At 47.4% G+C, this 27,646-nt stretch overlaps 11 protein-coding genes across 11 annotated transcripts; 5 read left to right on the forward strand and 6 right to left on the reverse strand.

Annotated features, from left to right (window-relative positions):
* The first annotated feature begins 1,151 nt into the window (after nt 1-1,151).
* On the forward strand, nt 1,152-1,637 carry BT62DRAFT_938782 (uncharacterized protein). Its single transcript, XM_043187601.1, has 2 exons — nt 1,152-1,341; nt 1,391-1,637. Exons 1-2 carry the CDS (start codon nt 1,232-1,234, stop codon nt 1,575-1,577), a joined length of 297 nt encoding a protein of 98 aa, XP_043033129.1. The 5' UTR covers nt 1,152-1,231; the 3' UTR covers nt 1,578-1,637.
* A 785-nt stretch (nt 1,638-2,422) lies between these two features.
* On the reverse strand, nt 2,423-2,647 carry BT62DRAFT_912981 (uncharacterized protein; the record flags this gene model as incomplete). Its single annotated transcript, XM_043183874.1, has 1 exon — nt 2,423-2,647. A coding segment is annotated over one exon (225 nt), but the record flags the coding sequence as incomplete, so codon positions are not given.
* Nucleotides 2,648-3,288: 641 nt separating this feature from the next.
* BT62DRAFT_860879 (uncharacterized protein) lies at nt 3,289-3,648 on the forward strand (the record flags this gene model as incomplete). Its single annotated transcript, XM_043182499.1, has 1 exon — nt 3,289-3,648. A coding segment is annotated over one exon (360 nt), but the record flags the coding sequence as incomplete, so codon positions are not given.
* Nucleotides 3,649-9,807: 6,159 nt separating this feature from the next.
* BT62DRAFT_1013672 (uncharacterized protein) lies at nt 9,808-10,311 on the forward strand (the record flags this gene model as incomplete). Its single annotated transcript, XM_043178095.1, has 1 exon — nt 9,808-10,311. One exon carries the CDS (start codon nt 9,808-9,810, stop codon nt 10,309-10,311), a length of 504 nt encoding a protein of 167 aa, XP_043033132.1.
* Nucleotides 10,312-12,642: 2,331 nt separating this feature from the next.
* On the forward strand, nt 12,643-14,469 carry BT62DRAFT_938785 (MFS general substrate transporter). The gene is made up of 4 exons (XM_043187602.1): nt 12,643-12,806; nt 12,866-13,527; nt 13,584-13,693; nt 13,760-14,469. The coding sequence occupies exons 1-4, from the start codon at nt 12,685-12,687 to the stop codon at nt 14,372-14,374; spliced, it is 1,509 nt and encodes a 502-aa protein (XP_043033133.1). The 5' UTR covers nt 12,643-12,684; the 3' UTR covers nt 14,375-14,469.
* On the reverse strand, nt 14,408-15,030 carry BT62DRAFT_696156 (uncharacterized protein). The gene is made up of 4 exons (XM_043181910.1): nt 14,985-15,030; nt 14,687-14,737; nt 14,532-14,639; nt 14,408-14,469 (listed from the first exon to the last, which is right to left on the reverse strand). Exons 2-4 carry the CDS (start codon nt 14,716-14,718, stop codon nt 14,442-14,444), a joined length of 168 nt encoding a protein of 55 aa, XP_043033134.1. The 5' UTR covers nt 14,719-14,737; nt 14,985-15,030; the 3' UTR covers nt 14,408-14,441.
* A 1,012-nt stretch (nt 15,031-16,042) lies between these two features.
* BT62DRAFT_1055379 (uncharacterized protein) lies at nt 16,043-16,790 on the reverse strand (the record flags this gene model as incomplete). The annotated part of the gene is made up of 4 exons (XM_043178561.1): nt 16,043-16,244; nt 16,294-16,408; nt 16,465-16,544; nt 16,601-16,790. The coding sequence occupies 4 exons, from the start codon at nt 16,788-16,790 to the stop codon at nt 16,144-16,146; spliced, it is 486 nt and encodes a 161-aa protein (XP_043033135.1). The 3' UTR covers nt 16,043-16,143.
* Nucleotides 16,791-18,672: 1,882 nt separating this feature from the next.
* Nucleotides 18,673-21,631, reverse strand: BT62DRAFT_938786 (uncharacterized protein). Its single transcript, XM_043187603.1, is given in 10 exon segments — nt 18,673-19,540; nt 19,603-19,721; nt 19,777-19,911; nt 19,970-20,163; nt 20,213-20,912; nt 20,965-21,001; nt 21,058-21,122; nt 21,181-21,209; nt 21,274-21,537; nt 21,549-21,631. The coding sequence occupies 9 exon segments, from the start codon at nt 21,425-21,427 to the stop codon at nt 18,781-18,783; spliced, it is 2,193 nt and encodes a 730-aa protein (XP_043033136.1). The 5' UTR covers nt 21,428-21,537; nt 21,549-21,631; the 3' UTR covers nt 18,673-18,780.
* A 534-nt stretch (nt 21,632-22,165) lies between these two features.
* BT62DRAFT_1013678 (uncharacterized protein) lies at nt 22,166-23,127 on the reverse strand (the record flags this gene model as incomplete). The annotated part of the gene is made up of 6 exons (XM_043178096.1): nt 22,166-22,327; nt 22,381-22,450; nt 22,483-22,595; nt 22,649-22,701; nt 22,755-22,800; nt 22,858-23,127. The coding sequence occupies 6 exons, from the start codon at nt 23,125-23,127 to the stop codon at nt 22,166-22,168; spliced, it is 714 nt and encodes a 237-aa protein (XP_043033137.1).
* Nucleotides 23,128-23,736: 609 nt separating this feature from the next.
* Nucleotides 23,737-24,184, forward strand: BT62DRAFT_1013679 (uncharacterized protein; the record flags this gene model as incomplete). Its single annotated transcript, XM_043178097.1, has 3 exons — nt 23,737-23,795; nt 23,871-23,890; nt 23,931-24,184. The coding sequence occupies 3 exons, from the start codon at nt 23,737-23,739 to the stop codon at nt 24,182-24,184; spliced, it is 333 nt and encodes a 110-aa protein (XP_043033138.1).
* Nucleotides 24,185-24,223: 39 nt separating this feature from the next.
* On the reverse strand, nt 24,224-27,084 carry BT62DRAFT_1013680 (uncharacterized protein; the record flags this gene model as incomplete). The annotated part of the gene is made up of 10 exons (XM_043178098.1): nt 24,224-24,296; nt 24,359-24,528; nt 24,596-24,703; nt 24,769-24,799; nt 25,067-25,127; nt 25,189-25,346; nt 25,822-26,018; nt 26,081-26,419; nt 26,482-26,862; nt 26,923-27,084. 10 exons carry the CDS (start codon nt 27,082-27,084, stop codon nt 24,224-24,226), a joined length of 1,680 nt encoding a protein of 559 aa, XP_043033139.1.
* Between the last annotated feature and the right edge of the window lie 562 nt (nt 27,085-27,646).

Below are 27,646 nucleotides of genomic sequence, written 5' to 3' on the forward strand. Positions count from 1 at the left end.
CTGATATTGGCCAGACTTGTCTTCAAATGCTGTGAAGGCACATTGCCTACGTCACGTGTTCCTGATCTTATATTATTAATAGCATATTTTCCTCGACGTCCCTGACGATGGATATCGCCTCCGAGCGGGCTTGGTAAGCCAATGGTTCGTCTCTTTTTCCTCTTTTCTCATTATTTTGCATGTAGCGTACCCCAAAAAACGCAAGTCAGCATCGGTTCCCTTGCCATGACAGGGCTTTTGGGTAGCTTGAATGTGGAGGACGTGATTTGCTGGTTTTCGTGGATTCGCGTGGTCTTGTAACGTGGGGTTTGAAGGAATGGAGGATTCTGCGAGTGATGATGGAGGCTGTGGATAAGTTATTCTATGATGGACGAGCTTCTTCAGCGCCGAGTAAAAAGCAGATATTGACCTGGGCCCAGTGCTAAGCCTAGTCCGAAGCTGCAAGTGAGATGTGGACGGAGAGTGTAGACGTATGTTTTCGTGATTTTTTCCATTGCTTGCTCCGTAGTTGCTGCTAACGACGTCTTTCACAGAGTCTTATTGATCTGACCGGTTCGGACAAGGGAGATGAGTGATAAAGAGTGTACGAGTGAAGGGACGTATATGTATATTTAGCACTACGTTTGTCGGTACTTTTTCTGCTCTGCCTTGTGCTGATACTCATCGACTACAGTCTGTTGACCCTTGTTACCGTCATTTAAACCCTCGGAAATGGTTGAGAAAGGGTAGAGGCACGCCCGTCACTGTTTTTTTTCCTCTTTCCTAGGGATCATGTTCCTTTCGGAAATCGAAGCTCAGCCGAACGCTTCAGCCATAGCTGTTTGGGGTCCCCCGCATCAGCGTCATTGGCATCATCAATCCTGATGTCACCGCAATTTCAGAGACCACGACTGCTCTTCTTTCTAGACGCATTAAAAGAGTCAAGGTTAGGTTCGTGTTTGTTTGGCCCGGTTTTCAGTGTTCATAGCCGCGTTTTAGCTCAACGCTCAACAAGAAGAGATTGTCAGTGCAGACGCGCTCGTTGAATGGTACAGGAAGGAGATTAGAGATCTCAGGGCACGTCTCGCAGGAAAAGAGGTGCCGTTGATGATTGATACCGGCTTCATAGGGATCCGCGAAGGAAAGAAGAAGAGGTAAACCAGTACTACCTCCTCCGTGTCTCATCGCTGATCGTTTGGATAGAAAAAGGCTAAACTGAAAGCTGTGAATGACCTGAACACCAAAATCCGGCATGCACGAAGCTTATCCTGACGAGCTGGTCACCGCTCGGTGGGTCATCGGCGGACTGAGCCGTGAAGTCCCCTCAAGGTCGACTTTGATACGTCTCCCTGCTAGTACTAGGTACACTATTACTCCCTTCCTTCTTTCATATTTCACATCTCGCGCATAGTTCCAACAAGATCTCAGAAGATCTCCGTGCTATCCGTGTCCTGCCCGAATCCTATGCTCTTGAAGCCACTCTGGAAGCACATGCGCTCGTCCTACCGGAGAATGAGGTGATCGCGCACCAGGGGAGTGCGATCAAGAAGCTGGAGATGGTGGTGAAGCGGTACGTAAGTAATCTCGGGAGCCGCTAAAGGCTGTTAAAGAGGCTGTTAAGCAGGGGCATCCAGGGTGGATCAGAGCTGAGTTTTGGGTTCGATACAGGTTTTTAGACGTCCGTCCCAGTCATCGTAGACTGGTGCATAAGGATCACCACCGCCAATCCGGACCGTTTTTGCCTTGTGATGATTGTTTTTTTGCCGTGGATCATTCTAGTACTACCGTTGAGGATCCGTTGTGATGGACCGTGTGTTCTTGTAGCACCTATGTTGGCGTGTGCAGCGAGATTCGCTTAGAAATCATATAGATATTATGAAGATGCCAGGTAATAAAATGACTTGCGTAGTTCACCGAGTGATATATTGTGGTGCCTGGCATAACTACGAGCTAGCTTGCCTGAGTAAGCATGGAGCGCCATCAGAGATTAAGCCGTTAGTAGCGAAGACCACGCAAGATCGTAATCGAAATGTGCGGTGTACATTTCAGGGAATCAGGAATCAGCGACGGATCCGACAGGTCCAAGGAACGATCGGCTGTGATAAGTGCGCCGATAATGCTACAAAGAACGCGGCCAAGACGGACACTCTGGTGTCCCGAATGAAAGGGAGTAATCAAAAAAGGGCGAACTGCTGTCGTAGGGGCCCAATTGAAAGCAGTTTATCCCATTGTTACCGGGGTTGAAGAGAAGTCAGCATTCGTTCGGATATCTAGACACCGAAACTGGTATCTTCCCTTCCAAGGCAAGACGTAAATCGCATTTATCGCTATACCTTTTAGGGAATCAGTTGCATAGTGAGTATACGATTGGAGAGTACACATCCGGTGTGTATAACAGGGACGACGATGTGGACGGACGACCACAACTGCGGGGTGGACAATGCTAGGTCCTCACGTGGGTCAGGAGCAGCGACGACTGCTTCGATAGCATGACTGCGTTATGGTCGTCAGGGTGAGAAGGAACGAAGATTTCTTGTAGCGTCTCTGTGGAGAGCGAGCGGATTGGCGAGACGAGAGCCTTGTGGGAAAATAGAAAGCCTTCCTTTTTGGTGCGAGGAGATAAGAGCACTTGGCGTTGAGCTTGGAGGCGTTCCAGTTGTATATCCACATCCTGGAATTCTGTGTCGATACTAGAGATTTTGGAATCGAATTGCCTTCTAAAAATGAGATAATAATCGACTGTAATAATTTGTCTGCATTAATGGGGTAGTGGTAACCTGGGTCTTGGCCGGCCGGGGGTTCGATTCCCAGTCTGTGCACTTCTCTGTGATTGCAATTTTTGTTCTAGATTATCTCGATTCTTCCCAATGTCTAGGTTTACTTTACTACTGACTAGTATTCTACCGGGAAAGCTGTGCAGATTTTGCACCCTAACCGACACATTACTGGTGTAACTCAACTCGCCCAAAACTGACTTCAGGTTTGTCCGCATTACGTCCACATTGAATCATGTGGATCCGTGGTAAACATCATGTTGGGCGGCAGCCTCGTGCTTTTCTACTCTTTGTTCCTTGTTTACGCTTCATCATTACAAGTATTCGCACTCGAGGAATCCGACAAGTATTGTTGGTATCTCTTTTTATGCCAGCCTCTGGTTGGCTGATTGATACTTATTATTCTGTTTCTCAGTGCCAAATGTCGGGGAAGCAACATCGCGATTTCCCTAACTGTCCCTTATGTGGATCTGTAGCAAGGCAATCCTTCGCGCAGAGCATACGCAGACCTCGCATCTTACAGTTGCATCAATGCAATGATGCCCCAACGGATGCAGAGTTGTCCGATTTCCAGGAGATAGTCAAGAAGGCATCTGGGCGCATTGCTGAACTTGACGAGAGGATTGCAGATGCCAGGAAGACACTTGATGCTCTTTTGTCAGAGCGTATTTTAATAGAGGAAGACTCTAAGGATGCCAGAGCGCTTTCCTCGCCAGTTCGAAGGCTACCACACGATGTTCTTCGTGCGATCTGTCTCGAGACCATACCGTCTCCTTTCCAAACCATGTCCAGGTCGGATTACTACAATAGTCTGGATCACAGAAATTCTCCTTGGACGGTATCGCAGGTCTGCCATGGTTGGCGATTGATTATGGTTAGCTCGCCGGAGCTCTGGTCGTCCATGTCACTCATCCTATCAAATGATTTTTCATCCTCGATTTTTTGCCAGATGTTCCTGCTTGGACTTCGGCTCGAGAGGTCCCAGAACGCTTCCCTCACCGTGGCGTGCTTTAGCAACTGCGATATTTCCTCTCACCCGTTACTTTCTCTCGTCATCACCCGCATAGCAGTGGTAAAGAATCTACGCATTGAGAGCACTTTCCAATCACTTCTAGCACTTTCTTTCTGCCGAGGGCGCTTAGAGCGACTTCATAATCTCAAAATCGATGCATCGAAAAGCAACAGGGTGGCGTTCGGGTCTTTTATTGCCGAGCAAGCTATTGTCAATATTGATGCGTTTGAATATGCGCCCACTTTACAAACATTTTCAATGTACTGCATGCAGCCTCAGCCTATCCCCGTCGTCCCCTGGACACAGCTCACACGCTTTGGGCTTCAAATCGACCGTCCGAAAGAACTCGAAGTTCTTCGACAAGCGAAGAATATCCAAGATCTCGAAATCCATATCGGGGGGATGTTTATCATCCCCGAAGGTTATATCGCCGTCCCCCTGCCTTTCCTCACGTCGTTGACACTTTTATCGACGAGAACTTCGGGAACCTCATGTGAAGTTCGCTTTATGTTCTCATTGCTATCCATCCCGAACCTCGTCGATCTACACCTTATCTATGCTGGAATGCCCGTCCTTCCACATATTAAATCGCATAATACAATCACCACACTCAGAATCACGAGGCTTTCGTCCACCGCTGGAAGCGGTATAGAAGGCTACACATTTCCCGGCTTAACGAAGTTGTTGAACTCGGTGGTTAATCTCCAACATCTCATTCTAGAGTCAGCTAGAGCATTATCGTTGGATGATATATCTTTCCTGAACCCTTCAACTTCCAGTGTACCTCTTCCTCGTCTTAAAGCTCTTGATGTTCGCGGCTGTACATTCGGTTTCGCTCATTCCATCTTCGTGGAGATGATTAAGGCTCGCAGACAGCGAACGGATCCAAAGTGGGATCAAGTTGACACCGTGTATTTGGGCTCGTCGCTCATGCTGGATGATTCCGCTGTTGGAATTTGGCGAAATCTACTTGACGACGGCCTGAATGTCGTGTACGGAGAATCACAAGGATAGTCGTTTTGCGGATCAGGAGTCAGTCTCTTCGTTCTCTTTATTTACGTACTTTGACTTTCGCTTTTAGTCGTTAGTAAGTAATATGAAATGAAATTCGTCCAGTCTACTTACATTACGATGTATCTTTTTACTCTGCTAGTGAGTCCTTGAGTTACCAATTGGACAAACACCCATCGAATTCATGCTAGCCAGTGGCTGACCCGATGAAGTGTGTGAAAGTTATCCACGTGATGTATGGCGTTGTGCATCGAAGTTGCTCTTCTATCACTGTCACTTCAACGTTCCCCTTTGCCCAACCAAACGGATAGAGTAGGCTATTCATCTCATTTTAGGCCCAGTAGCTAATGCTTGCTCCTGACAAGTCTTAGTAAAACGACATCAAACCATCCCCAAGATTCTGACATGTGTCCTACATGCGGCACTGTCAAGAGGAAACCATCTGTACCGCATGCACGGTCGAGTCGAGTCTCAGAGCTTCTGTGGTGCAACGATATCCCCTCAGAGACAGAACTGTCCGGTTTCCAAGATGTGGTCAAGCGGGGGCCTGAGCGTATCGCTGATGTTGATGAGAGAATCATGCGAGCCAAGGAGCTGCTTGGTACGCTTGTGCATGAGCGTAAATTGATGCAGTCGGAAATCTCAGATGCAGAACTCCTGGAATCGCCAGTACGACGATTACCACCCTATGTTATGCCTCGAGACTATCCCTTTCGTATCTGATATCATGTCGCCAAGCTTCGACTTCTTCAATAGTCTGGATTCTAGGACATCGCCATGGACAACATTGCAGGTCTGCCGTAGATGGCGATCGATCATTGTGGGGGCCCTAGAACTGTGGTCATCCAGGTCTCTAGTAATAAAGACGGGACCATTCAAGGCGATGTCGACCATAGGCGAAATCCGATGGCCACAGGCCAACTTCAACAGATTCCTGCTTTGAATCCGAATGCAGAGGTCACATAGCTTTCCCCTCACACTGTCATTATGGAGCTCCAGTGACATTTCCCAGCACCCTGCTCCTACAGATATTTCTATCCACGCCTCGGCGCTGAAAGGTCTTCTTATCCATATCCCTGCTCCATCTCTCACTGCATTGTCCGGATGTCGAGGACGTCTAGATCGCCTAGAACATCTAATAATCGAATTAAACAAGATGTGGTCACAGAACTGGACCATCAATACATTCGAATATTCGCCGAAGTTGCATATTTACCGCGCACATTCGACTTTTTGCTCATACAATGAAGATTCCATGGTTCCAGCTCAATCACTGTGGTCGACGAATCGTACGTGACACTTCTTGGATGTCCGGATAATGTCAGAAGCGCCGATATATGCAGCAGAGGAATGCTATTAAGAGTACCTCAGGGACGCAAACCCATCCATCTCCCTCGTCTCACATCGTTCGCGCTCACCTCTGATAATCCTATGGGTACTCCGGTACACCATCGCCTCATATTCGCGTCATTTTTTTCCCTATCTCTCCCAAATCTTGTCGATTTATGTGTCACCTATTCAGGAATCTCAGTGCTTCCCCATATCAGTATTCGGCCCAACGTGATTACTAGGCTCGAACTCACAAGGCTGTCATCTACTGCTGGAAGTAACGAGTAATATACATTCCCCGGCTTTCAGGCATTACTGAATGCCGTGCCAAATCTCCATTGCCTCGCTCTAAACTCTGCTCGAGCGTTATCAACCGATGACATATCTCTACTCGCCGGTATCCCATCGTTAGCTGACATGCCCATACTGCATCTGAGATCCTCGATCTCAGTGGTTGAAAACTCAAATTTAATCATTCGAGCTTCGTCGAGATAGTCTTCGTCGACATGCTCAAGGATTCTAGACGAGAGAATAACACAGGCTGTGATCAAATAGAGACTGTCTATTTGGCCTCTCCTCTCGGGCTAGATGTTCCTCTCGTTGCCGAGATCTGGTACAAGCTCCTCAACGAAGGGATGAATGTGGTGTATGGAGCACGGGGTGTGGTAGATGAATGATGGTCTTGGACATCAATTGGTATTCTTCAAGGACATTTTCCTCAGTTCTCTTTGTCTCACTATGTATGATTGAGTTTCAGGGATCCATACGCTAGACATATATGGAAATTTTGCCATGTTTTCTTTTTTCCTTACTACGGCAATTCTATTTTTACGAGTACAGCATGTCTCAGGGGCCAATACCTGAAGCGACATAAGACATATCTTCAATTGGTCGTGAGATGATAAAAAGGTGTGGTCAATTGTAACCTCCTGCATCTTTCTTTCCACTACCGTCACCTCAAGCTAAATAACTTTAGCACATGTTTCTTTTCGATGTTGTTTTCAAGCGTATAGCTGATAAATGTTTCCTTAATCCAGAAGATGTCATCAATCACGAATAAACTTCCTGATTCCTGTCTGACCTGCGGATCTTTCACAACAACGACGCTTTCGGACCATGCGCGTTCATCCCGTGTCTCAGAGCTGCTCAGTTACAACGATCCTCCATCGGATAGCGGGCTCTTGGATTTCCACAACATTGTCCGGAACGGGACAGGGGAGAATCGTAGACCTTGACGAGAAGATAGCGCGCGCTAAGGAACATCTTACCGACCTCATTCTCGAGTACGGAGACTGCCAGAGGATGTTCTTCGCGTCATCGCTCTTGAGATTAGCCCATCTATTGACGATATCATGAGTCCCAAAGAGGTACGATATCACAGCAACAGCAATCTAGATACCAGGAATCGCCCTGGACATTGACACAGGTCTCTGAAAGATGGAGATCAATCATTGTGAACGCAGGGGAGTTGTGGTCATCCATGTCTCTAGCAATTAAGCACAATGAGACACCCTCTACAGTCGTCCGTCAGGTGTCCATGGCTGGACTCCGACTTGAAAGATCGAAATCTTTCCCTCTCACTATATCCCTTTCAAGTCTTCCCTCCGCAGACATTTTCAAACACCCATTGCTCTTTCTCATCTCCACATGCTGTTCGTTAATACGGAATCTTCGCCTCAGTGTTTCCCCCATATGCTTTCCGGTGTTGTCGTGGTGGGGAGGGCATTTGGATAAGCTCTACCATCTAATTCTAACCAGACCCTCTTCACTTAATTGGTGGCAACGTTCACCAAGAGCTCTACAGAATGTCATTAATGCATTTGAATTCGCCCCTAAGCTGAAGGTAATCACTACATGTCTCCCCTACGATCCCTTGAATTTTGTTTTTTGCCGTTTCCCAGAAGCTCAGATTATTCACCTTGACCTTGTACTCTTCGATTGGAACGATGTCAACATTCTTCGACAACTGGACAATCTAGAGTCTCAATCTCGGATATGGAAATTGTAACTACCTGCAGCCCCGGAAGGCTGCATATTCATTTCTCTCCCGGCCCTCACCTCCATGTCCCCCATATACAACTGTGTATGGGTATATACATCGTGTCATTCACAACCCCCAAGTGACCCTATCTTACCCTTGCTTTCATCTCGAAGCTCACTGAGCTGACGCTCACCTATCGCAGAGGAACCAACGTTTTCCCTACTATACCGACGCCTAACGCGATTGAAACGCTAAACTCGGAATTTAGTGAAACTCCCTTCCTGGAAAGTGACGACCAGGGTATGGTTCCTAAGCTACTGTTCGAATCCATCCCCAACCTGCGCTACCTTTCTATAACATCTCAATCGAGGCCCCTATCAGTATATAACGAAGCCCTGACGGTTTCATTATTAATACGCGTGCCCCTGCGTCATCTCCGGACACTCGACCTCCCCGGATTGACGCCCACTTCCACCCATAGTAGATGTCTTGAGATGATCATGGCTCGCAGGCAGGGTAATAACCAAGAGATAGACTAAGTGGAAACCCTGTACCTTCGTTATCCCCTGAATCTGGGTTCCCCTCACGCTCGTATGTGGCGGAATCTAATTGATGGAGGGTTGAAGGTCGTATACAGGGAGGTATGACGAAAGAATTTCTGCATTTCGAACCTCCGGAGATATGGAGCACCTCATCTCGTTCTTTATCTAATTTTAGTGCGACCGGGTATTTCTCCGCCTTGCATTGAATTTATGTCCACCAATTTCTTTCCAGATAGGCTTTCTTGTAGATTGGTACCATGACTAGAGCTATTGATACCATAGTTGTACTGAGACATTTATCGAAGCTGGATTTCCCAGTAGGCCTCAGAGATGCGGAACAACATCAGAACAGACACGAAAGACAGAATCGACGCGTGTGCATGACACGTTCGCCTTTAACAATGCCTTATTTGTCTGGAAAACACGGCGGTCAAATGTGGCGGAAGGCCACCATGTGATATCAGTTTTCACGCTCTGAGTCAGTCCTGACAGACAGTACACATGTGATATACAGTCGCTTCGTGTATCTCCTTCACTGCTACCGCAAGGCTTGCGTCTTTGTCGAATACTATAGCGTTGATGCGTATGTCCGCCTTCATTATCCTCGCCTGCAGTTAATGTTTCATTCTTTGATCCACAAGATGAAGCTACCCTTCTTGCCGCTAGTTCCAAAAATAGATCTACATCTATGGGAACATTGCCGGGAGACACACACTTGCCTCGCATACCAGACCTTCTCAGATGCAATGATGTTCCGTCGGATAGAGAGCCATCCTGTTTCCAGGACATAATCATCAAGTGGGGACCTAAGCTTCTCGTGAATCGTGATGAGAAGATCCCGCATGTCAAAGTTCTTACCGAGTCTCGTATCAATGAATGTCACATGGTGCAGGTGAAAATCGAGGACGCCAAAGTACTCCTTCTCCAATGAGAAGATTACCCCATGATGGTTCTTCGCTCCATCGCTCTTCAGACCATCCCCTTCCCTTCTGAAATAATGTCGCAAAGCATTGACTTACACGATAGTCTGGGTGCTAGGAGATCCCCATGGACGTTGTCTCAAGTCTGCGAGAGCTAGCGAGCGACTACTGTCAGCTCTCCGGACCTGTGGTCATCTGTCGTGCTCGATATGGTGGACGATCTCAATGATCCTTTGTCATCTATTTGCGCACAATTTTCATGCTTGGAATCCATCTTGAAAGGTCACGGAACGCACCCCTCACCGTATGGATTCGCAGTACCATCGACGTTGCAGATCATTCCTTTCTTTCCCTCATTTCAACCCTCGCTTCCTGTATCGAAAATATATTCGTTTTATGCAATCGTCTTTGTTCCATGCAAGGCCTTTCCCGGGGTCGGGGGAGTTTGAATAGGCTCTGTCGTCTGAAAATCAAATCAGTGGATGCTACTGGTCAGCCTACGTCTCGGATACATGATGGATTTGATTATGCAGGAAATTTGCGAGTCTTCGAGGGGGAGATGCCGCAGCCATTGGTCATTCCCTTCATGTCCTGGAGCCATCTTGCCCACTTAATGTTTCCAGTCTACGGTACGCAGGACCTTGATCTTCTTCTACAGGCGAAGTGTATGAAGAGTCTCGAAATTAACGACATGGGAATCACGATCACCCATGCGAGGAATGGCACGGTAAGAGAAGCATACAGCTCTCTCCTGACAGATTGATACTGCTCGAATCTGTAACTAATCTTCGCCACCTTGGTATATCGTCTACTGTAGCGCTATCAATTTATGATATATCCCCGATCGCTCCCTGTACTAAACACTCAGTTAAGACGATAAAGGCCCGAAGGCAGGGTAAGAACCGAAAGATTGGCCAAGTGGAGACCGTGTACCTTTCCGGGGTTATATCATCATTCTGCAGTGCAGCGGTATTTTGACCTCTCACAGAAGACCACTGTGCAGAGCATATCAGTTTTCATCGCGGCGTATTTCCCTCAATGATCGATAAATTATTTTAAGGAACACCACTTTGGGAATCCTATCCGAAACACCATGATTTCGAGACAATGAAGGGAGTAACCTGATCGATGTCAATACGATCAATTCATGCGTCGCGTTCTCTTATGGAAGGGCGTACTTCTTTCATCGTTTATGTTATCCATCCCTCTCCACCAATCCATAACCGCGTCGAAATTCCTACTACGAAGGAGCTCTCGTCTATGAAGAGTACGGGTGTCAGGTGAAGCTCGCGGAGATCCCTATTCATTCGGCTATTCCACGTCAAATCGTTCATTCCGGGTAACTCACCTCCTACACGAAATACAGTATCGTACCGTTAAGGCCCTGTTACCATACGGTATACGGAATACCCTACCCGGGACGTTTCTTTTCCCTCATCCTCGCTATAAGTAACGAACTGCGGGACCTGAGAATTATAATCGCTCTTCCGCCATGATCATCACATCTTCTGGAAAGATCTTCCATTCATGGATCACAGAGCAGTCACCGCGTACTAACCACCCTCCAGTCGTGGAACACTGGGATTATCGTCACACATTAGATTCTCCGCAGCGAAGGACAGGCGAGCAGAGAGTAGACAACGACACGTCTGCCGTGCGCCACAAACGTCACTCAGTGTCTACTTATCTTCAGGTTCGCCGTCGCGCACGGGGATGTCAGCCGCCTTGTACTTATAAATAGAGAAGATCTATTTATGGCGCAGGCCGGCACTGACATGTTTCCGACTCTTCGGCTTTTGCCTTTTAGACACAAAAACTCTCAGAATCTGGGCCGTCCGTCGCATACCGTTTAGGAACATAATAAGGTCAAGGGCGAAATACAAATTATACGCTTGAGCCGCGGTCGTCGAGTTGTAATTAATATGGCAGTCGCAAATAACGACCGCGTGTAACCGTTTTTCCAACTCGGCAATCCCTTAACAGCTATGGAAAAAACTTTCGGAGCTTATCCCGCTATAGCCGAATAGGCGCGGGAGGGGGCGGAAGGATCATATTGGGAACACCGCCGAACCGGGATACATATGATGCGCGACCGAGAACGAAAGTAGAAGAGGATTCGAGAACATAGCACTGGAAAACGTCCGGGAGCGGGGCTCCGCAGTGTGGGGGAGGGGTGGGGAGGCTCGACCAACGGATTGGATCAGACATCAGAGAGCCAATGTGATTGCGTGCTGTGGGGCCCCAGGTGCTCCTGAGCTGGTCTTTAGTCCGTATCGAGGAGCGCAGACGCGGATATGAAAGAGAGCGAGAGAAACGTCGGCTACGTAGGCGATGAGAGTAACGTCAGATAACCAGGGATGAAACCCGTCTTAATACTCATGCGAGTAACGGCATCGATGCACCGTGTCAATATATCGGATCATCAGCAGGTGATGGATGAATCGGGAAATGAAGGTCTAAAAAATACCCATGCTAAGCTATCGGTCTCGGTTCGCAAAGGTGACAGCAGGTCCAGGGGGTGCGTGTTGGATGTGATAGTCGAGAACGAAGACGTGAAAGGCATCTCGAACGGAAGCCAAGGATAGCTATCTTTCGTCCAGGAACGCGAAGAACCCCCGCCTACGAAGCCGACCCGTCGCACCGATAAAGGTTCCATCAAGGATGTGCACGGTGATAGGTACGCCACCTAGCGGATGGCACAAGCTCCAATTCACAGGCTGATATAGGTAGAATGGAGAAGATCCGTTTTTCTTCTGGTCAGCTGCGGTATAACATCGAGGTAAGACAGTTGACTTTGAACGGAAGGCAAAACAAAAACGAGACATAGGCTTAGGACATAAGCATTGACTTTTAAACAACGACCTTCCGGGTTCCCCTAGTAGACCCTATCGCTAGTCTCTCACCTCGAAACCAACCAGCCCAGTCAAGGAACAAGTTACAAAACGTAGTATAAAGGAAATGCCGAAGGGAGTGGACATAAGGAGGAATATTTAGCCATGCCGTGGGAAATTCCGAAACCCCCACATATCGCGATGATTGCCGCTTCGAGAGGGCCCATAAAAGGGAGGATGTGGGGAACGTTAGGCAATTTGGGATTCAATCCATTCTTGCCCCTCCCACCACCTCTGAACCCATCATGGCTCCCTACTTTTTAATGAATCTAATTCCTCAACGCCAAAAGACTGATGACGAGGCAAGACCGCTCCTGACGGCACTCGCCGGACTCTCGTGGATACAATGGGCACATTTCTTCTCAGGGTGAGCATCACGACGTTTAAGCGCGCTTGGCACCGGCTGATCGACCTTTGATTTCTTAGGTGGCTAGCATGGACCTGCGATGCCATTGATTTCTTCTCCGTATCCCTCACCGTCTCCCGATTAGCAACCCAATTCGACAAGAAAACGGCCGATATCACAACTGCTATAACGTTAACACTCCTCTTGCGAGTCGTCGGCGCCGTCATCTTTGGTATTCTATCTGACCGGTTCGGACGGAAATGGCCCCTCGTCTTTAACCTCGTCATCGTCGCCCTTCTCCAGCTAGGTGCAGGTTTCGTCAACACTTTCAGCGAGTTCCTCGCTGTTCGTTCCCTATTCGGTATCGGTATGGGCGGTATTTGGGGGATGGCGGCGAGTACGGCACTTGAAAATTTGCCCGTTGAGGCACGCGGCTTGGGAAGTGGCGTCATGCAGCAGGGTTATGCTGTTGGCTACCTTTTCGCTGCTTGCATCAATCTCAAGCTCGTCCCCGTTGTTTCGCCCACTTGGAGAGCCCTTTTCTGGACGGCGTCAGGCATCAGCTTCTTCGCGGCGGTTATCCGCGCCATATTGCCGGAATCGGAGTACTTCCTCAAGCAGAAGGCGAGGGAGCATGGCCACACGAATAGCACAGAGAAGACGAAGACGTTTATCAAGGAGACTGGAAAGATGGTCAGAATCCATTGGTTGCTTTGCATCTACGCGCTGCTCTTCATGACCGGCACGTACCGTTCGCTTCCTTCTGATCGTGGAACCTTCCATTGATATCGCTGATAGGGTTTAACTTCCTGTCCCATGGCTCCCAAGACTTGTATCCCACATATCTCCAAGATTCAAAAGGTATCAGTAACCACGATGCCACCATTGCAACGATCATTGGAAATTGCGTACGTTTATTCCCCCTTCCCTCTTTCATCCCCAGTCTGGCTGACTGACTAACTATCACTATCAAGGGTGCGATCGCCGGAGGCGCGATAGCTGGCTTTGTTTCTCAATACATCGGTCGTCGGTTGACCATCGTCATCTTCGTCCTCCTCGTCGGATGCTTCATCCCTCTCTGGATCATCCCCAGCAGCTTTGGCGCCCTTGCTGCCGGAGCTTTCTGCATCCAATTCGGTGTACAAGGTGCCTGGGGTGTCGTGCCAATCCAACTTGCCGAGATGTCACCACCTGCATTCCGTGCTACCTTCCCTGGCGTCGCTTATCAGCTCGGTAACATGGTATCGTCCGCCAGCGCTCAGATCGAGGCTACTGGCGGCGCCCATGAGCGTACGACTATCACACGTGCGAACGGCACCACAGAGAACGTTCCTGATTACGCCAAAGTCCAGGGAATTCTCATTGGATGTGTTGCGGCCTTCCTGATCGTGGTGACGATACTAGGACCTGAAAATCACGGATCACACTTCGAGAAGCACAAAACGGCATTTGAGGAGGGCGGAGGAGAAGACGACGCTGTTGTGGACGACGACGATGCCCCCAACCACGCAGGTCCATCCCATATACGAGAGTCGGCAAGTATAAACGAAAAGGCATCGGTCGACCAAAAGGAGTCGGTGAATGTTTGATAGTGTTCTTGGATGGATTTTATTATGATGGTCATGTTGTTAACTAACAGATTGTATTCTGACGAACTTAACGTCGATTGCTTGTACTGTACGTACTTGACGAAGAAGTGGAATTAGCACTTACAAAAGCATATCTTAATAACTTAACTCTACGCACCTTGCATTTCGACGATGACCACAATTCCACCCTCTTCGTTGCCTCAGCGACTCATAAGTCATGTAAACCGTCGCATGGCCTGCATGTATGCGTCTGAAATATCCACAGCTTAGACGACGTCTTAGTATGCAGTTTCATGAATACTAACTACTTACTCGTCGTCTCCTAGACTGAGTTGTGCATTCATCCTCCTAAGGTCGCTGATGCTGCTCGTTCAACCATGTATCTGTCTCTGCTGCCAACAACTGAGAAGCAGGAAAGGAAAGCGGTCATCGTGCGTGTAGGCGGTGTCGCTGTTATATGCGCCAGAAGGGCAGAAACGGCTCAACCAGAAACAGGCGTACCATCGCCATTTGGCTCAGCCTAGATCATCCACAGCTCCCCAACGAGTTTCAAATATATGTACTAGGATTTTCCATCAAGAATAAGTGGTAAAAGGCCGCATATATTCACCTTCAGCGCGTCTCACCAAGAACAGGCCAAGCCTAAGCGTTCCCGCCGTCTCCCATAAAACAGGGAATAAGGTGACGGTGGTAGAAGACCAAGAAGCGAATCGGCCTCTGCCGGCTGAAAACGTGACCAGCGGCGAGATTCTACGTCTTAAGTAATCTCGCCTTTTTGGGTACCACCATCCGCATTTAGAGGAGCATCGAGCGCTGGCTGATGATAATATTATCCTCAGGCATCGTCGAACAATGCTCTTTTTTTTGCGTGAATCATCAAGTTTCAACCAATCGTTCTATAGCTCTTGGTATCATTCTCTGCTCTTCTTTGACTTTATGTGACGATATAATTCTCACAAAGAACAATTGTGAGCATCGGCATTTCTAGCATTTCTGCATCCTCTTCACGTCGCAGGGGTCGATTTCATTTTCCAGCCCGGATGACGTTAACGAAAGTCGCGACCCTTGCTGCAAATATCTTTCTGCATCACCAACAAATTTTTCTGATCATTTTTTCTTGCGAAATGTTCGTTCAACGCTTGTGTTTGCCCATCTGCTAAAACTCTTCTATTTGACAGGTATTGATACTACCAAGGACCGATCTTCACGGCGACTAAAGCCGAGCGCTTCCAAGGTTTATTTTCTCCATATGATGAAACATAAACTGCGCTGATGGACCAACATGCGAAAGATCATTGATGACATCCTTTCAAGGCTTAGTCTACATTTCAGCGCAACAAAAGACCTCATGCTCTTCAAGTCAGATGCTGATCCTTCTCCAGGAAACTTAATATCAAACTAGTCCACGAAGAGGTAATTATTAATGGGCGCACCGTCGCAGGAACACATGTCCAGTATACCAATTCTTTGGCCTAACACAATATCAAGAATACCAGGCTTCCTTCCAAAATTGTTGTTGCTGTAATTCAGACTGCAAGCTTCAATGCACGCTGTCAGTCTGAGAACAAATTTACATGTTACTTGTCAGGCTGCCCACAATACCCCTTCCAGTGCATAAGATTTGGCATATTCTCCGCTAAAAATACAATTCTGACTTCCCATCCTGCTCGACGAGTAAAAAAACAGATCTGCTCATATCTACAGATGTTAGCATCAGCCTAGCATCAATGCAGAAAATCAAGGTCACCAACCCAGAATTCAATGGCGATTCAACATATCATATTCAAAAGCCAGGGCCTACCCACCCAAGTGACAAGCTCTGTATGGTCACGATACTCATCAGTATTTGGATGTATAAAGACACATGAGACTCGGGTAGAGGAATACAAGGACAAGTCAAACTGACGAGGAAGGTCCACGGTTCACCACCAGCCAGGAGAACAACGTCCCCGTCATGTGAGGCGTAAAAGTATCCACTTCAAACATTGCGACGGGGTGAGTCCCCCCGTAAAGCACTCCCAGAATCGATAGATTCTCATCTATACAGAAGAAGATTAGCCTTGAAACATAAAGCATAAATCAATGTGTACCTCGGGAAATTCTCTTCTGATCCTTTCGTGCAGCTTTCCGGCATACTCTATCTCGTCCGGAGCATTCTGCATATAATAGACTGTCGTTCAGGCTTCAGAGTCATCAACCCTCGGCCAGAATGCCAACAGGACTTACTGTCAAAGCCGAACCCATTATTAGTTTTATCAATTGGATCCACGAACTCGACGTATGCCTTGCTGAGCACTAGCTTGCCCCACTCGTCCTTCTGTATGTCGTTCATCAGCGCTTCGCCCTTCAGGTTGACCCCGGTCGGTAGAGGTGAGGCATTCTCGTGTCCAATGAGAAGAGAAGGGTATTTGTCCATTATTCGGGGAGCCTAAGGGGTGGTGGTCCTGCGAAAAGCAGACTCCATCCTTATATACTGTTCGTCTGGCATAATCGCATGAGTACGTCGTGTCATCGCAGGAACGTAAGCATCAGTACTTACTGTGGGGCACTCTCGTTATTCAAGGACACTGGACTGCCTGCCAGTGGGACGACTATGGTGTATTCCTTTTCATAGTAGTCATGATAGTGTACGCAATTCAGTCCCGTATTCAATGTGATGTATATCGAAACTTACCAACACAATTGAGCTAAGGGATATACCCATCGCTGAAGCTCAACATCGCCTCAAAGCATAACCAAAATGGTACTGCATGTCTTACCAATGGCACTAGCGTATGTTTCGCATATCGCTCGAATCTATAACTAAAAAGTAGAAATCATATGCGCAATGGTAACGATATTATTCTAGTGGGAAAATATCCAGCTCTTGCAATAAAATATGAATGCCAAGCCACTGCATGTAATGTTATACTTGGCAAGTGGAGCAAATGAGCCTCGGAATGCAACACGCGTCCTTGCAAAGTGACTTATTTTGAATCGGCAATGCATAAGCCTCGGAACGCTAAAAATAGATTTACTAAAGGAATCCCAGGTGAATGTGACGACCGTAGATCTGTGGAAGATACTGATACTAAGCGTGGCCGTGACTGGATATTCGTCGTTGAATCTGAGGACAGGCGCCTAGATATCTATCATACAGGCGGGCTATAGGGGTTGTGCTCCGCAGATGTTTTGAGGCGCTGCCGAACAGGGAGAGCATCCTGCAGGAAGACGTATCCCATAACATAGAAGGATATCTTTCAGTATTTATGGAACGTAATCTTCCGTGTGTCTGCTTCAATATGATTTCGTGCCCGACCGGTCATGTAACGTATATCCCTGTCGTGTGAAGGAAGTGAGAGCTGTAGCCACGACGTTCCCGAAGGAAGTCACGATACGGTCCCCAGAAAAAGTCGAGGAGAACGAGGGTATGTGTTTCCAAAGACCGAAGGGGAACAAATCCATGGCTCTTCTACATATGTTCCTACCAACATGAGTAGGGGAACTGCGGCGTCATCCCCAGCCACGTACCAAAGAAGGTCGTGTTGCAGGAGTGGACATAGGAGATAACGCAATCAAGAGTTCCTCGCCGTCTGGAAGATGGCGCTTATTGTACATTTGTCATTGATAGGGTATGGTGTGAGCTCTTGGAAAAGAATACTGTTGGGATTTTGCTGGAAAGTTCTAGAAGGGGCAATCCAGCATCATGCCGAGAGTTGATGAGTAAGCTCGAGAGAAAGAGAAAGTTGTAGTAAATTCTAGATACAAGCCTGAGAGTATAAATACAAGCTCTGTAGGAGCTGAAGAATAATAAGTTCATTCTTTCTGGCCTTACCAGCCTGGAGTCTACCCTGCGCAACACCGGGGATTTCCAATAAATACACCTTGGGTGGTTCCTGGAGGAAAACATTAAGCTTTGGCTCTTGTATGCGAAAAGGAACCCATATCCCATGGCTTCGTTTGCATGAACTTCAATTCAGCATCCATCACCTCTCACCACTTTGTCTTCGTGATCCTACCCGAACTTCGATAGGGATCCCTCCCTCAATTGGCTGTGCACCTGTATCGATAATGATCCCCCCCGTATTGAGACCAAAGCACGTTTCCTAAATTGTTCATCATTCGGGTCTTCGTTACGGACCATCAATGATCATGTTCTCAGAATCTATCTGTGCTGTATTCGTAGTAAGGCGCTGCGTTGCGTCTTAAGGCTTTCAGGAAATTACATGAACCTCATGGTGACAGTAATAAGTAAGCTCTTTCACCAGACGACGGCGTATATCTATAGAATCTTGTGATGTCTGTCTACGCTTTGTTACGGATATTTCTAGAAAAGATAAATGATACGCGACTCTACGAGATCGTTGTAATAATACATATGGAGTCTAAATGCATACGAGAGAGAAGGATAGTATTTTGAGGATTAGTTAGTATTCTGGAAAGAAAGAAAGAAGACCATTAGAATGATCTTCCAAAGCAGTCGTCTCAGCGTGCGAGACTCGATGGCGAATCAGCTCCAACTCATCCCACAGATTCGAAGGAAGCTCTTTATGCTTGCGCAAAAATGACCGAATATGATCCAGCCATTCCTTCATAACATGAAACCTATTTTTCACAACCCCCCCCGTCTCACCTTGTCGAATAGCCAGCAGCAAAATTTGTGCCAGCCAATAGAACGGAAGAGCATCGTGCACAAAAGGCGGCTCCTCATCTCTCTCCTTCCCATCCGGGCAAGACATCCACATACTAAACCAGTTTGTCAACGCGTATTGAGTCGCAAACCGATTCCCTCCACGGCCGTCATTACCCATTGGCTCCGGTGCAGTAGAAGACTCAGCATCACTACCAGACGACTCGCAGCCCGAGTAGGAGAAGCAGACATTACGGAGGATCGTATGGATCAGAATGAAATGCGAGAATGGGTTCAAGGGCGTCAGCGAAATTTTAAGTCTCATCTCGCTGAGATTAGCTAGAGCTTGCTGCATCCCGACACCGTATAGTCTAGCTGACCCCAGACCGTACGGCGATGGTTTCTGCAACAGACCAATCCATTCTGCAGCAGTTTGCGCCTTCCATATGGCCTCATCGCATGGGAGATTCATGTTGAATTCCGCAGTCTGAAATGACGGGTGCATCGAGAAAAAGACAGAGTGACAGCAGTCATGGAGATATGAGAGTAATAGTGCGCTACAGATGGCATTGCGAAATCAGCAACAGTTGATAGCCATGCAGAACCGATTAAGATTTACCGTTTCACAGTTTCGTGAAGCGCCCAGTTCCGCCAAGACTGTTCCAAAAGGAGAGGATCGTTCGAATCAGGAAACGTCCAAGAACGTGAGCGAGCGATGGCTTCTGACCCTCGGATCATCTATTGGCTTCTGTCAGAGACGGCCCAGTCCAGCATAAATAGACTCCAACCATACCATAACTAGCATCCCATGATATACATTAGACGAAACCCGAAAATCGGAACGTTGGTGGAAGAGACCAATAGTCTGGAGCAACACAACGGCGAGTATAAGGAAATCTTGCTCTTTGAGACTACATGGCACTTTGATCTGGGTGTGTTTTTGCATTAGTATCAAAGATATGTATTCGCTAAAGCGAAGTACTGACAAAATCATGGATGACGGCATCCCGCGTCGAAGACAAAGTTTCGGTTATAAAAGAGACGGCTCGGCGGGTTTTGAGAAACAGCGCACCGCATGCTTGCATTGCGTGAATGAGGATGAGCGGTTTGTCCTCTGTTGTCCACGACCCCAGGTGCACTAAAGGAATTTGTGTACAGAAAGCGGAGAAAAATAGATGTACTGGAGGGTATGTCAGCTATCAAAGTAATCATGGTATGTGGGTACACACGGTATTGTTCATTTTCTATATCGAGCGGTTGAGCCCTGCTGAGTAAGTCTGCGCACCCCGAAGATACCGTATAAGGGGATGAGGGATTGAAAATTTCGCAGAAAGGAGTTTCGTTATCCGATAACGTAGAGATAGAAACGAAGCCGGAGGAGGAAGCTATAAGGGAAGAGTAGTCGACATTCAATCCAGATGCTCCGTTAGCTGGGAACCATGGGAGTTTCGGCAACGTGGCAGTGGTGGAAAAAGAGGATTTATCGAGGAAGTCATCAAGCACGCCACTTGAGAATGATCTTTCCATAGAATCATCACATAGTTCACCATCAGCATCAGCAATAGTGACCGCTTTTTTGATGACAGGGTCAAAGATGGCGGATAAGGAGGGACAATTCAATGAAGTGAAAGAGGAAGACGGGGTAGCGTCTGCAGCTACTGATAGGGTAGGATCGAAGGAAGGTAATATCTCACTGTTTTGAGGAGATTGAAGTGGATCTGATGAAGTTATGGGCGATGAAAGTGGTTCCTGAGAATTGTCATCGAGAAGCTCCGTTTGAATGCGTCTCTTGATACGGCGTCTCTTGGCATTATTCTTCTTTTCCTGCGAGACTGCCGGATCATTGACATAGACGCACTCCCTGCTGCGAGAAATGCACTTTGAGCATGGACTGTCAAGATTACACTTGACTTTTGAGTCTGCACAAGCCTAAACGAATGTTAAGGAAAGGAGTGAAGCGTCATCGTACTGTGGGGCAGACCTGGCAGGACTTTCTTCGAGATCGAAGGAAACCGAGACTATGATAACGCCGTTAGTTGATTATTCAAGCCTGAGAAGGTGACTGACTACTCACGGACCGCCGCACGTCCTTTTGTGTCTAGCCAGAACATCGCTCCGGTTGAACTCTGCACCGCATATCTACCATAGCTGGAATTAGCATACCGTTACAACTGCATTCGCTCTGAAAAATGCTGACCTCGCATCGATGCTCACGTTCGTTGGTATCTGTTCGGATGATATCTTAGTAGTCAAGCGCGGGATTCATACTGTAGCCGGTCGAAATCCTTACGTGAACCAAAATGTCTGTTCAAGTGTGTCGTCCTGGTGAACTTGGCGGGACAAAGGGGACAATGTTTCGTCTTCAACAACGTAGGCGTGTTTCCTCGATGAGAATGTACACGAGGTGTTTCTTGGTTTGTCTTGAGGTCGGCGACTAGACGCATGAACTGAAAAGTTGGGGAGCCGTATGATAAAGGCGGAGGGATGAAAAGCAGTGAGAGAAATGAATGGATGTGAAGAGGCGAGTTAAAAATGTCACAGCAGAGATTAGTGCTTTTTTAGCTTGTAAACCATGACGCCTCGAAAGTTTTCGTTTTAGAGAAGCCTTTCTTGGTCCTGAGAAGACCGACAGTACATCGGTATGAAAACTTTCCTGTATGGAACAATGAAGTTGAGGTAGTTTTTCGTTTTATAGAGCTCAAAACAAGGGGATAAAAACTGAATCTGAAAACGAAACCTTTTAAGGTCCCATTTTGGCTTTCAAAAATGAACTAGTATCTGCAGTCAATAGTCCACCATCCATGGTAATCCGCGCCCGTAGAATCCTCATCGGAGTGGATGACAATAGTTTAGGACCACATTTCTCAGCATTGATCCCTGCCCGAAGTAGCCGACCAGCGCCCTTCTATTATTGTACCGTTGCCTTTAGTCCAGATTCAACAATAAATTTGCATTCTACCTTCCTTAGAGTTCAATTTACGGTCAGAGACTAGTTGATAGATCCCAGAGGGTAGGAAAAATCATGTCCACGACGAAAGGGCGGACTGAAGCTGATTGCTGACTGGTTACGTGCCTAATACATGATAACGGTAAGTATAGAGCCAATATAATGACTTTATACACACGCGGAACTCTTTAAGTATAAGAAAACTTCCGTTTACTTACCTAATCAAAGGAGCTCATTAAAAGTAATGGCTGAATACGGGCCAGAATAACCCAAGAAGCTCGGTAACTGGCCTCCTCGGTGCGGGGAGATCGCAAGTCCTGGAATTCGGAGTTATTTCGGTGGCGGTGTATGATCGCGATAGTCCGAAAAATTTTCTTGCCGCTTCATTCATAAATACCTCCAAAACGCCGCAATAAACGAGTCATTAAAAGGTAGAAATGTCAGCAGAACGATAGGAGTGGCAAGGAAACTAAGAGGCGAATCCTGCTTCTTGTCATCAAGCACGCATAACCGTCGTGTCCTGGTAAAAGGCAATCAAAGAAAGCGATGTACTGATATGCCGCGTTGGCAAATTCCTGTGCATTTAGCTCGTCAACCTCAAAAGCTTTGGTTTTACTGAAGCCTTTCTCGGTCCCGAAAATGCTATCAGGAAACCGAATTTCCCCCTGTGGAATAATGGAATTAAGATAAGGGTATAAAAACTGAACCTGAAATCAACGGCCCCAGCGGGGACATAACACCGAACAGACCGAGCTGAACCTCCACCACCTTCTGCGCCAGCGCCAACAGCATTACATAGCTGCATCACCAGGCTTCTCCTTTACCGTGATCGGGAATGAACGGGTAGGTGCCATGTGCGTGAAAGACACCCTCCACGCGCGAATGTGGTCATCGTTTATCAGGTTAACCGGCGCTATATGCATGTACCCCAGATGTCATATGAACCTGGTAGTTGAGGATGATGGTTGGCCGGCGATGATGTTCAGTTCGCGGGAGAAGTCCCAATAAAGATGGTGATGGTCGAACAGTGGAGGATGATACTTTTGAGCGTGACTGTTGTTGGAGAGTCATCGTCGAACTGCAGGACCGGTGCGAACCCTTCGACCAGATGTCGTACACGCGGGCTATAGGGACTGCGCTCAACAGACGTTCCCGATGTGGTAGTACGAGTTGCCAGGCACATAGACTCGATGTCATGGACCAGCTGACTCGTACTTCCTTTTTTGGTTTGCCACATCTTTCCCTTATCTTTCACCGCCATTTCTACTGTTTTTCCTTCAATTCTTCTGTATAGGTTTCTATTCCATCCAATCATGACACTGCATTGCTTATGGACCGACAAGCATGCATCTGGGCCCTACAGCCTCAAAGGGCTCGTACCTTCAAGATCTCAGCACGAATGTTGAGGTGGCTGACCTCCCCGACCACAGAGCTGTTCCAGGCATTGGAAGGAGGATCAGTATGGGTCATATAGGTGTCTGATGCATATACCAGTTCGTTTTTACTACTTTTCTATTCGTTAAATTCCTCTCCAGTTCAATTCAACACAACTTCCCTCCCTACCCTGTCTGATGCGAAGACCGAAGCTGACAGCAGACAACACCTCCTCGGAATGTGCTGGGGATCGAGATACAATGGCTTGGACCACTGCTTGTATGCTGAGCAGGGGCAACGTACTCTCCCTATGCCGTAGTTGCACGTATCCTGGGTGGTTTGCTCTTGCTTGAAGCAGAGGTAAATGAGCTAGGACATTCCCTTTCTTCTGACTCTTTTGTTCTAGGATACTTCTATATACTCAAAACCAACATGTATGGGCTCTGGCGACGCATGAGCATGCGTGCAGCTACCCCTGGCCTCCCCTTATTGTACGTGTTCCAGAAATTTGATTTAGCTTCCCTTCCGTTTTGACCACCAAATAACAAACCTTTGAGCAAGCCAAGGACCTTGACTATTGAGCCCAGTGAGTAGTTTTATAAACTAATTACTCAAATTCTCTCTAGATACACCCGGTATTGATGAACACCACGACTTTCCCCCATGCCCAGCCACTTCACAAGCAACCCACGGCCTCGCACAACTGTCTACGTCAGCTACGACGTATACTGCGACACCAGAGGGGGAGAGCATCATGCACGAAGATGTATTCGGTCACATAAATAGTCGTCAGCCGGTCTTGAAGGAACATAATCTTCTGCGAGTCTACTCCAATATGGTTCCGTGCATGACCGGTTATATAACTACATCCCTGTCGTGAGAAGGAGGCGAGAGCTGTGGCCACGACGTTCCCGAGAGGTCATGATACGGTTTCGGGAAGAACGAGGGTATGCTTGGCCGCAGGCGAGATGTGAATGAACCCAGATTGTCCACTATGGATGTTCATAACAAGGTGAGAAGGCAACCGGCTAGCATCATCTTCAATCTAGCATACGTGGTGCCAAAGAAGGTTCTGTCGCAGGATTGTACGTAGGAGGTGATGGAATCGAGAAGCTCTTCTTCGTCCTGAGGATGGCGCTTGCCATAATCATTGTTGGGGAACCTTGGTATGGCACGAGCTCTTGGAGAGGAATATACTTTGGGCAGTTCTTGGAAAACTTTAATCTGTGGTCCTCGCATGCAGAAAGAGAACCGTACCCTATGGATTCGTTGACATGAACTTCAAATTCACATCCATCCTGAGCCCCTTTCTCTTCGTAAGCTTCGCCACAAAATCATTCCTACGACGCGCTCCGGGCGGTTGTGATGTATCAATTGACGGCAAAGCGCCGTACGGTAACTGGGCAACACAAGCGTAAAGTCAACCTTCCCATTATTAACACATCCTACGACTCCTGCACCTACAAAATTGGGTGATACAAATGTCGCAGAGGCGCTGGCAGTGTGGACAGTCCAGTGCACAGATATTGGTAGAAGGGAAGAAAAGGGAAATCAAAATCTCACATGTGACTGCAGCTTTCACCGAAGTGTCGCGACATCCATAAGTAATTGGCAATTCCAGCGCATGAAAAGCAAAGGGCTTTACAGCTGCGGAATAATGCAGGTGACAACGATAGAGCTGTAGAAGACATGGTGGCTGTTCCTAGGTAGCAGTCGCCTGGACCGGACGTACACTTAAAAGAGATGCCCAGGTATCACGTACGAGATGAATATGTATCCCTTCGCAGGCGGTCGATCTGGAGGGAAGATACTCATCGACATGCCTGGTGCAGTTTCGTGTGAAAAAGGGTATCACCAGTAACAAAATAAATGAGAGTAAGATACGCGCAAGGTCTGAGAGCGGTTCCCAGAAAAGCCAAGAAGGACGAGGTTCGCTCATACACGAATGAGCTCTATCCAAAGTTTTCACACAGATTTGAGAGGAGGATTTGCTCGCATCATCTGCATGTAGTGTGTCGCAAGATAAGGAAAGGAAGGTAGCACTAATGAATCGTCGTATCGGATGGAAAAAACTCGCAGACAGATAAAGTTGGGACAATTTCTAGCAAAATAATTAGATATCATCCTGCGTCGCAGAGAGAAATCATACCTAATTCCTTGTCTCTTCGTTATCTTCCACTAAATATTGTTCCTTCGGTGCTGCACCGAACTCTCCGTCATCCTTCGCGCTGCTAGTCAACGGGGCCGTTCCATACCTTAACGTTGAAGAACAGGATCGACCTTGGAGGACAAGCAGAGACCGACCACCAAGGCCGTCCCAAGGAATCCAGAGTCTTACTCTGGGGAAAAGGAAGTCCAGCCGTGTAGAAGACACCATGGTCGTGCGGTTGTTTACCATTGGCTGACATTTGAGTAATCCATATCAACGTCCAAGTTTCACCGGTATTATTTTCCAGCTATGCGCACCTATAAGAAATATATGAGCGATGCAATGTTACCACAAAGATTAATATTTACCTTTCGTGGAAAGCGACAAAAGGAAGATAGATTTTGATTGAAAATGTTACATGAAGATCCTGTCCGATATCGCTAGGACTATCAGGGAACAATACCGATGATAGCTGTAGCAGAAGAAATAGGACCAGGACCATGCGGAAATGACGGGAGAGGAACGGAATGGTTATGGGAGCAACGCCAAAATCGGTCTGCACCGGCTTGCAAGACATGTGATTTTGAGTGGTGTGATTGCATTTGCTGCTTTGAGCTGGGGAAAAACGGGTGTTCTCTTGTAAACAAGGATTATGACAGTGAGGTTTGGAATGGAAAGTGAAGATAGAATCGCGCTGTTTCTCCTGAGTGTCATGCAAGTGAGATGGGGCAGGGAGATGGTTTCGTGGCCGTCTGGAATTTTGATTCCCATGTCGTTAATTTCGAGACTCTTCATACACTTCGCCTGTAGAAGAAGATCAAGGTCCTGCGTACCATAGACTGGAAACATTAAGTGGGCAAGATGGCTCCAGGCGATGAAGGGAATGACCAGTGGCTGCAGCATCTCCCCCTCGAAGACTCGCAGATTTCCTGCATAATCAAATCCATCATGTATCCGAGACGTAGGCTGACCAGTAGCATCCACTGATTTGATTTTCAGACGACGGAGCCTATTCAAACTCCCCTGACCCCGGGAAAGGCCTTGCATGGAACAAAGACGATTGCATAAAACGAGTAGATTTTCGATACAGGAAGTGAGGGTGGAAATGAGGGAAAGAAAGGGATGATCTGCAATGTCGATGGTACTGCGAATCCATATGGTGAGGGGTGCGTTCCGTGACCTTTCAAGATGGATTCCAAGCATGAAAATTGTGCGCAAATGGATGACAAAGGATCATTGAGATCACCCACCATATCAAGCAAGATAGATGACCACAGATCCGGAGAGCTGACAATAGTCGCTCGCCAGCTCTGGAATACTTGAGACAACGTCCATGGGGATCTCCTAGCATCCAGACTATCGTATAAGTCAATGCTTTGCGACATTATTTCGGAAGGGGATGGGATGGTCTCAAGAGCGATGGAGCGAAGAACCATCATGGGGTAATCTTCTCATTGGAGAAGGAGTACTTTGGTGTCCTCGATTTTCACCTGCACCATGTGACATTCATTGATACGAGACTCGGTAAGAACTTTGACATGCGGGATCTTCTCATCACGATTCGCAAGACGCTTAGGTCCCCACATGATGATTATCCTGGAAACGGGATGGCTCTCTATCCGACGGAACATCGTTGCATCTGAGAAGGTCTGGTATGCGAGGCAAGTGTGTGTCTCCCGGCAATGTTCCCATAGATGTAGATCTAATTTTGGAACTGGCAGCAAGAAGGGTAGCTTCGTCTTGTGGGTCAAAGAATGAAACATTAACTACAGGCGAGGATAATGAAGGCAGACATACGCATCAACGTTATAGTATTCGACAAAGAAGCAAGCCTTGCGGTAGCAGTGAAGGAGATACACGAAGCGACTGTATATCATATGTGTACTGTCTGTCAGGACTGACTCAGAGTGTGAAAACTGATATCACATGGTGGCCTTCCGGCACATTTGACCGCCGTGTTTTCCGGACAAATAAGGCATTGTTAAGGGCGAACATGTCATGCACACGCGTCACTTCTGTCTTTCGTGTCTGTTCTGATGTTGTTCCGCATCTCTGAGGCCTACTGTGAAATCTAGCTTCGATAAATGTCGCAGTACAACTATGGTATCAATAGCTCTAGTCATGGTACCGATCTACAAGAAAGCCTATCTGGAAAGAAATTGGTGGACATAAATTCAATGCAGGGGGGAGAAA

The sequence above is a fragment of the Guyanagaster necrorhizus genome, assembly GCF_019112545.1.
Source record: "Guyanagaster necrorhizus MCA 3950 unplaced genomic scaffold BT62scaffold_66, whole genome shotgun sequence".
Lineage (NCBI taxonomy): Eukaryota > Fungi > Basidiomycota > Agaricomycetes > Agaricales > Physalacriaceae > Guyanagaster > Guyanagaster necrorhizus.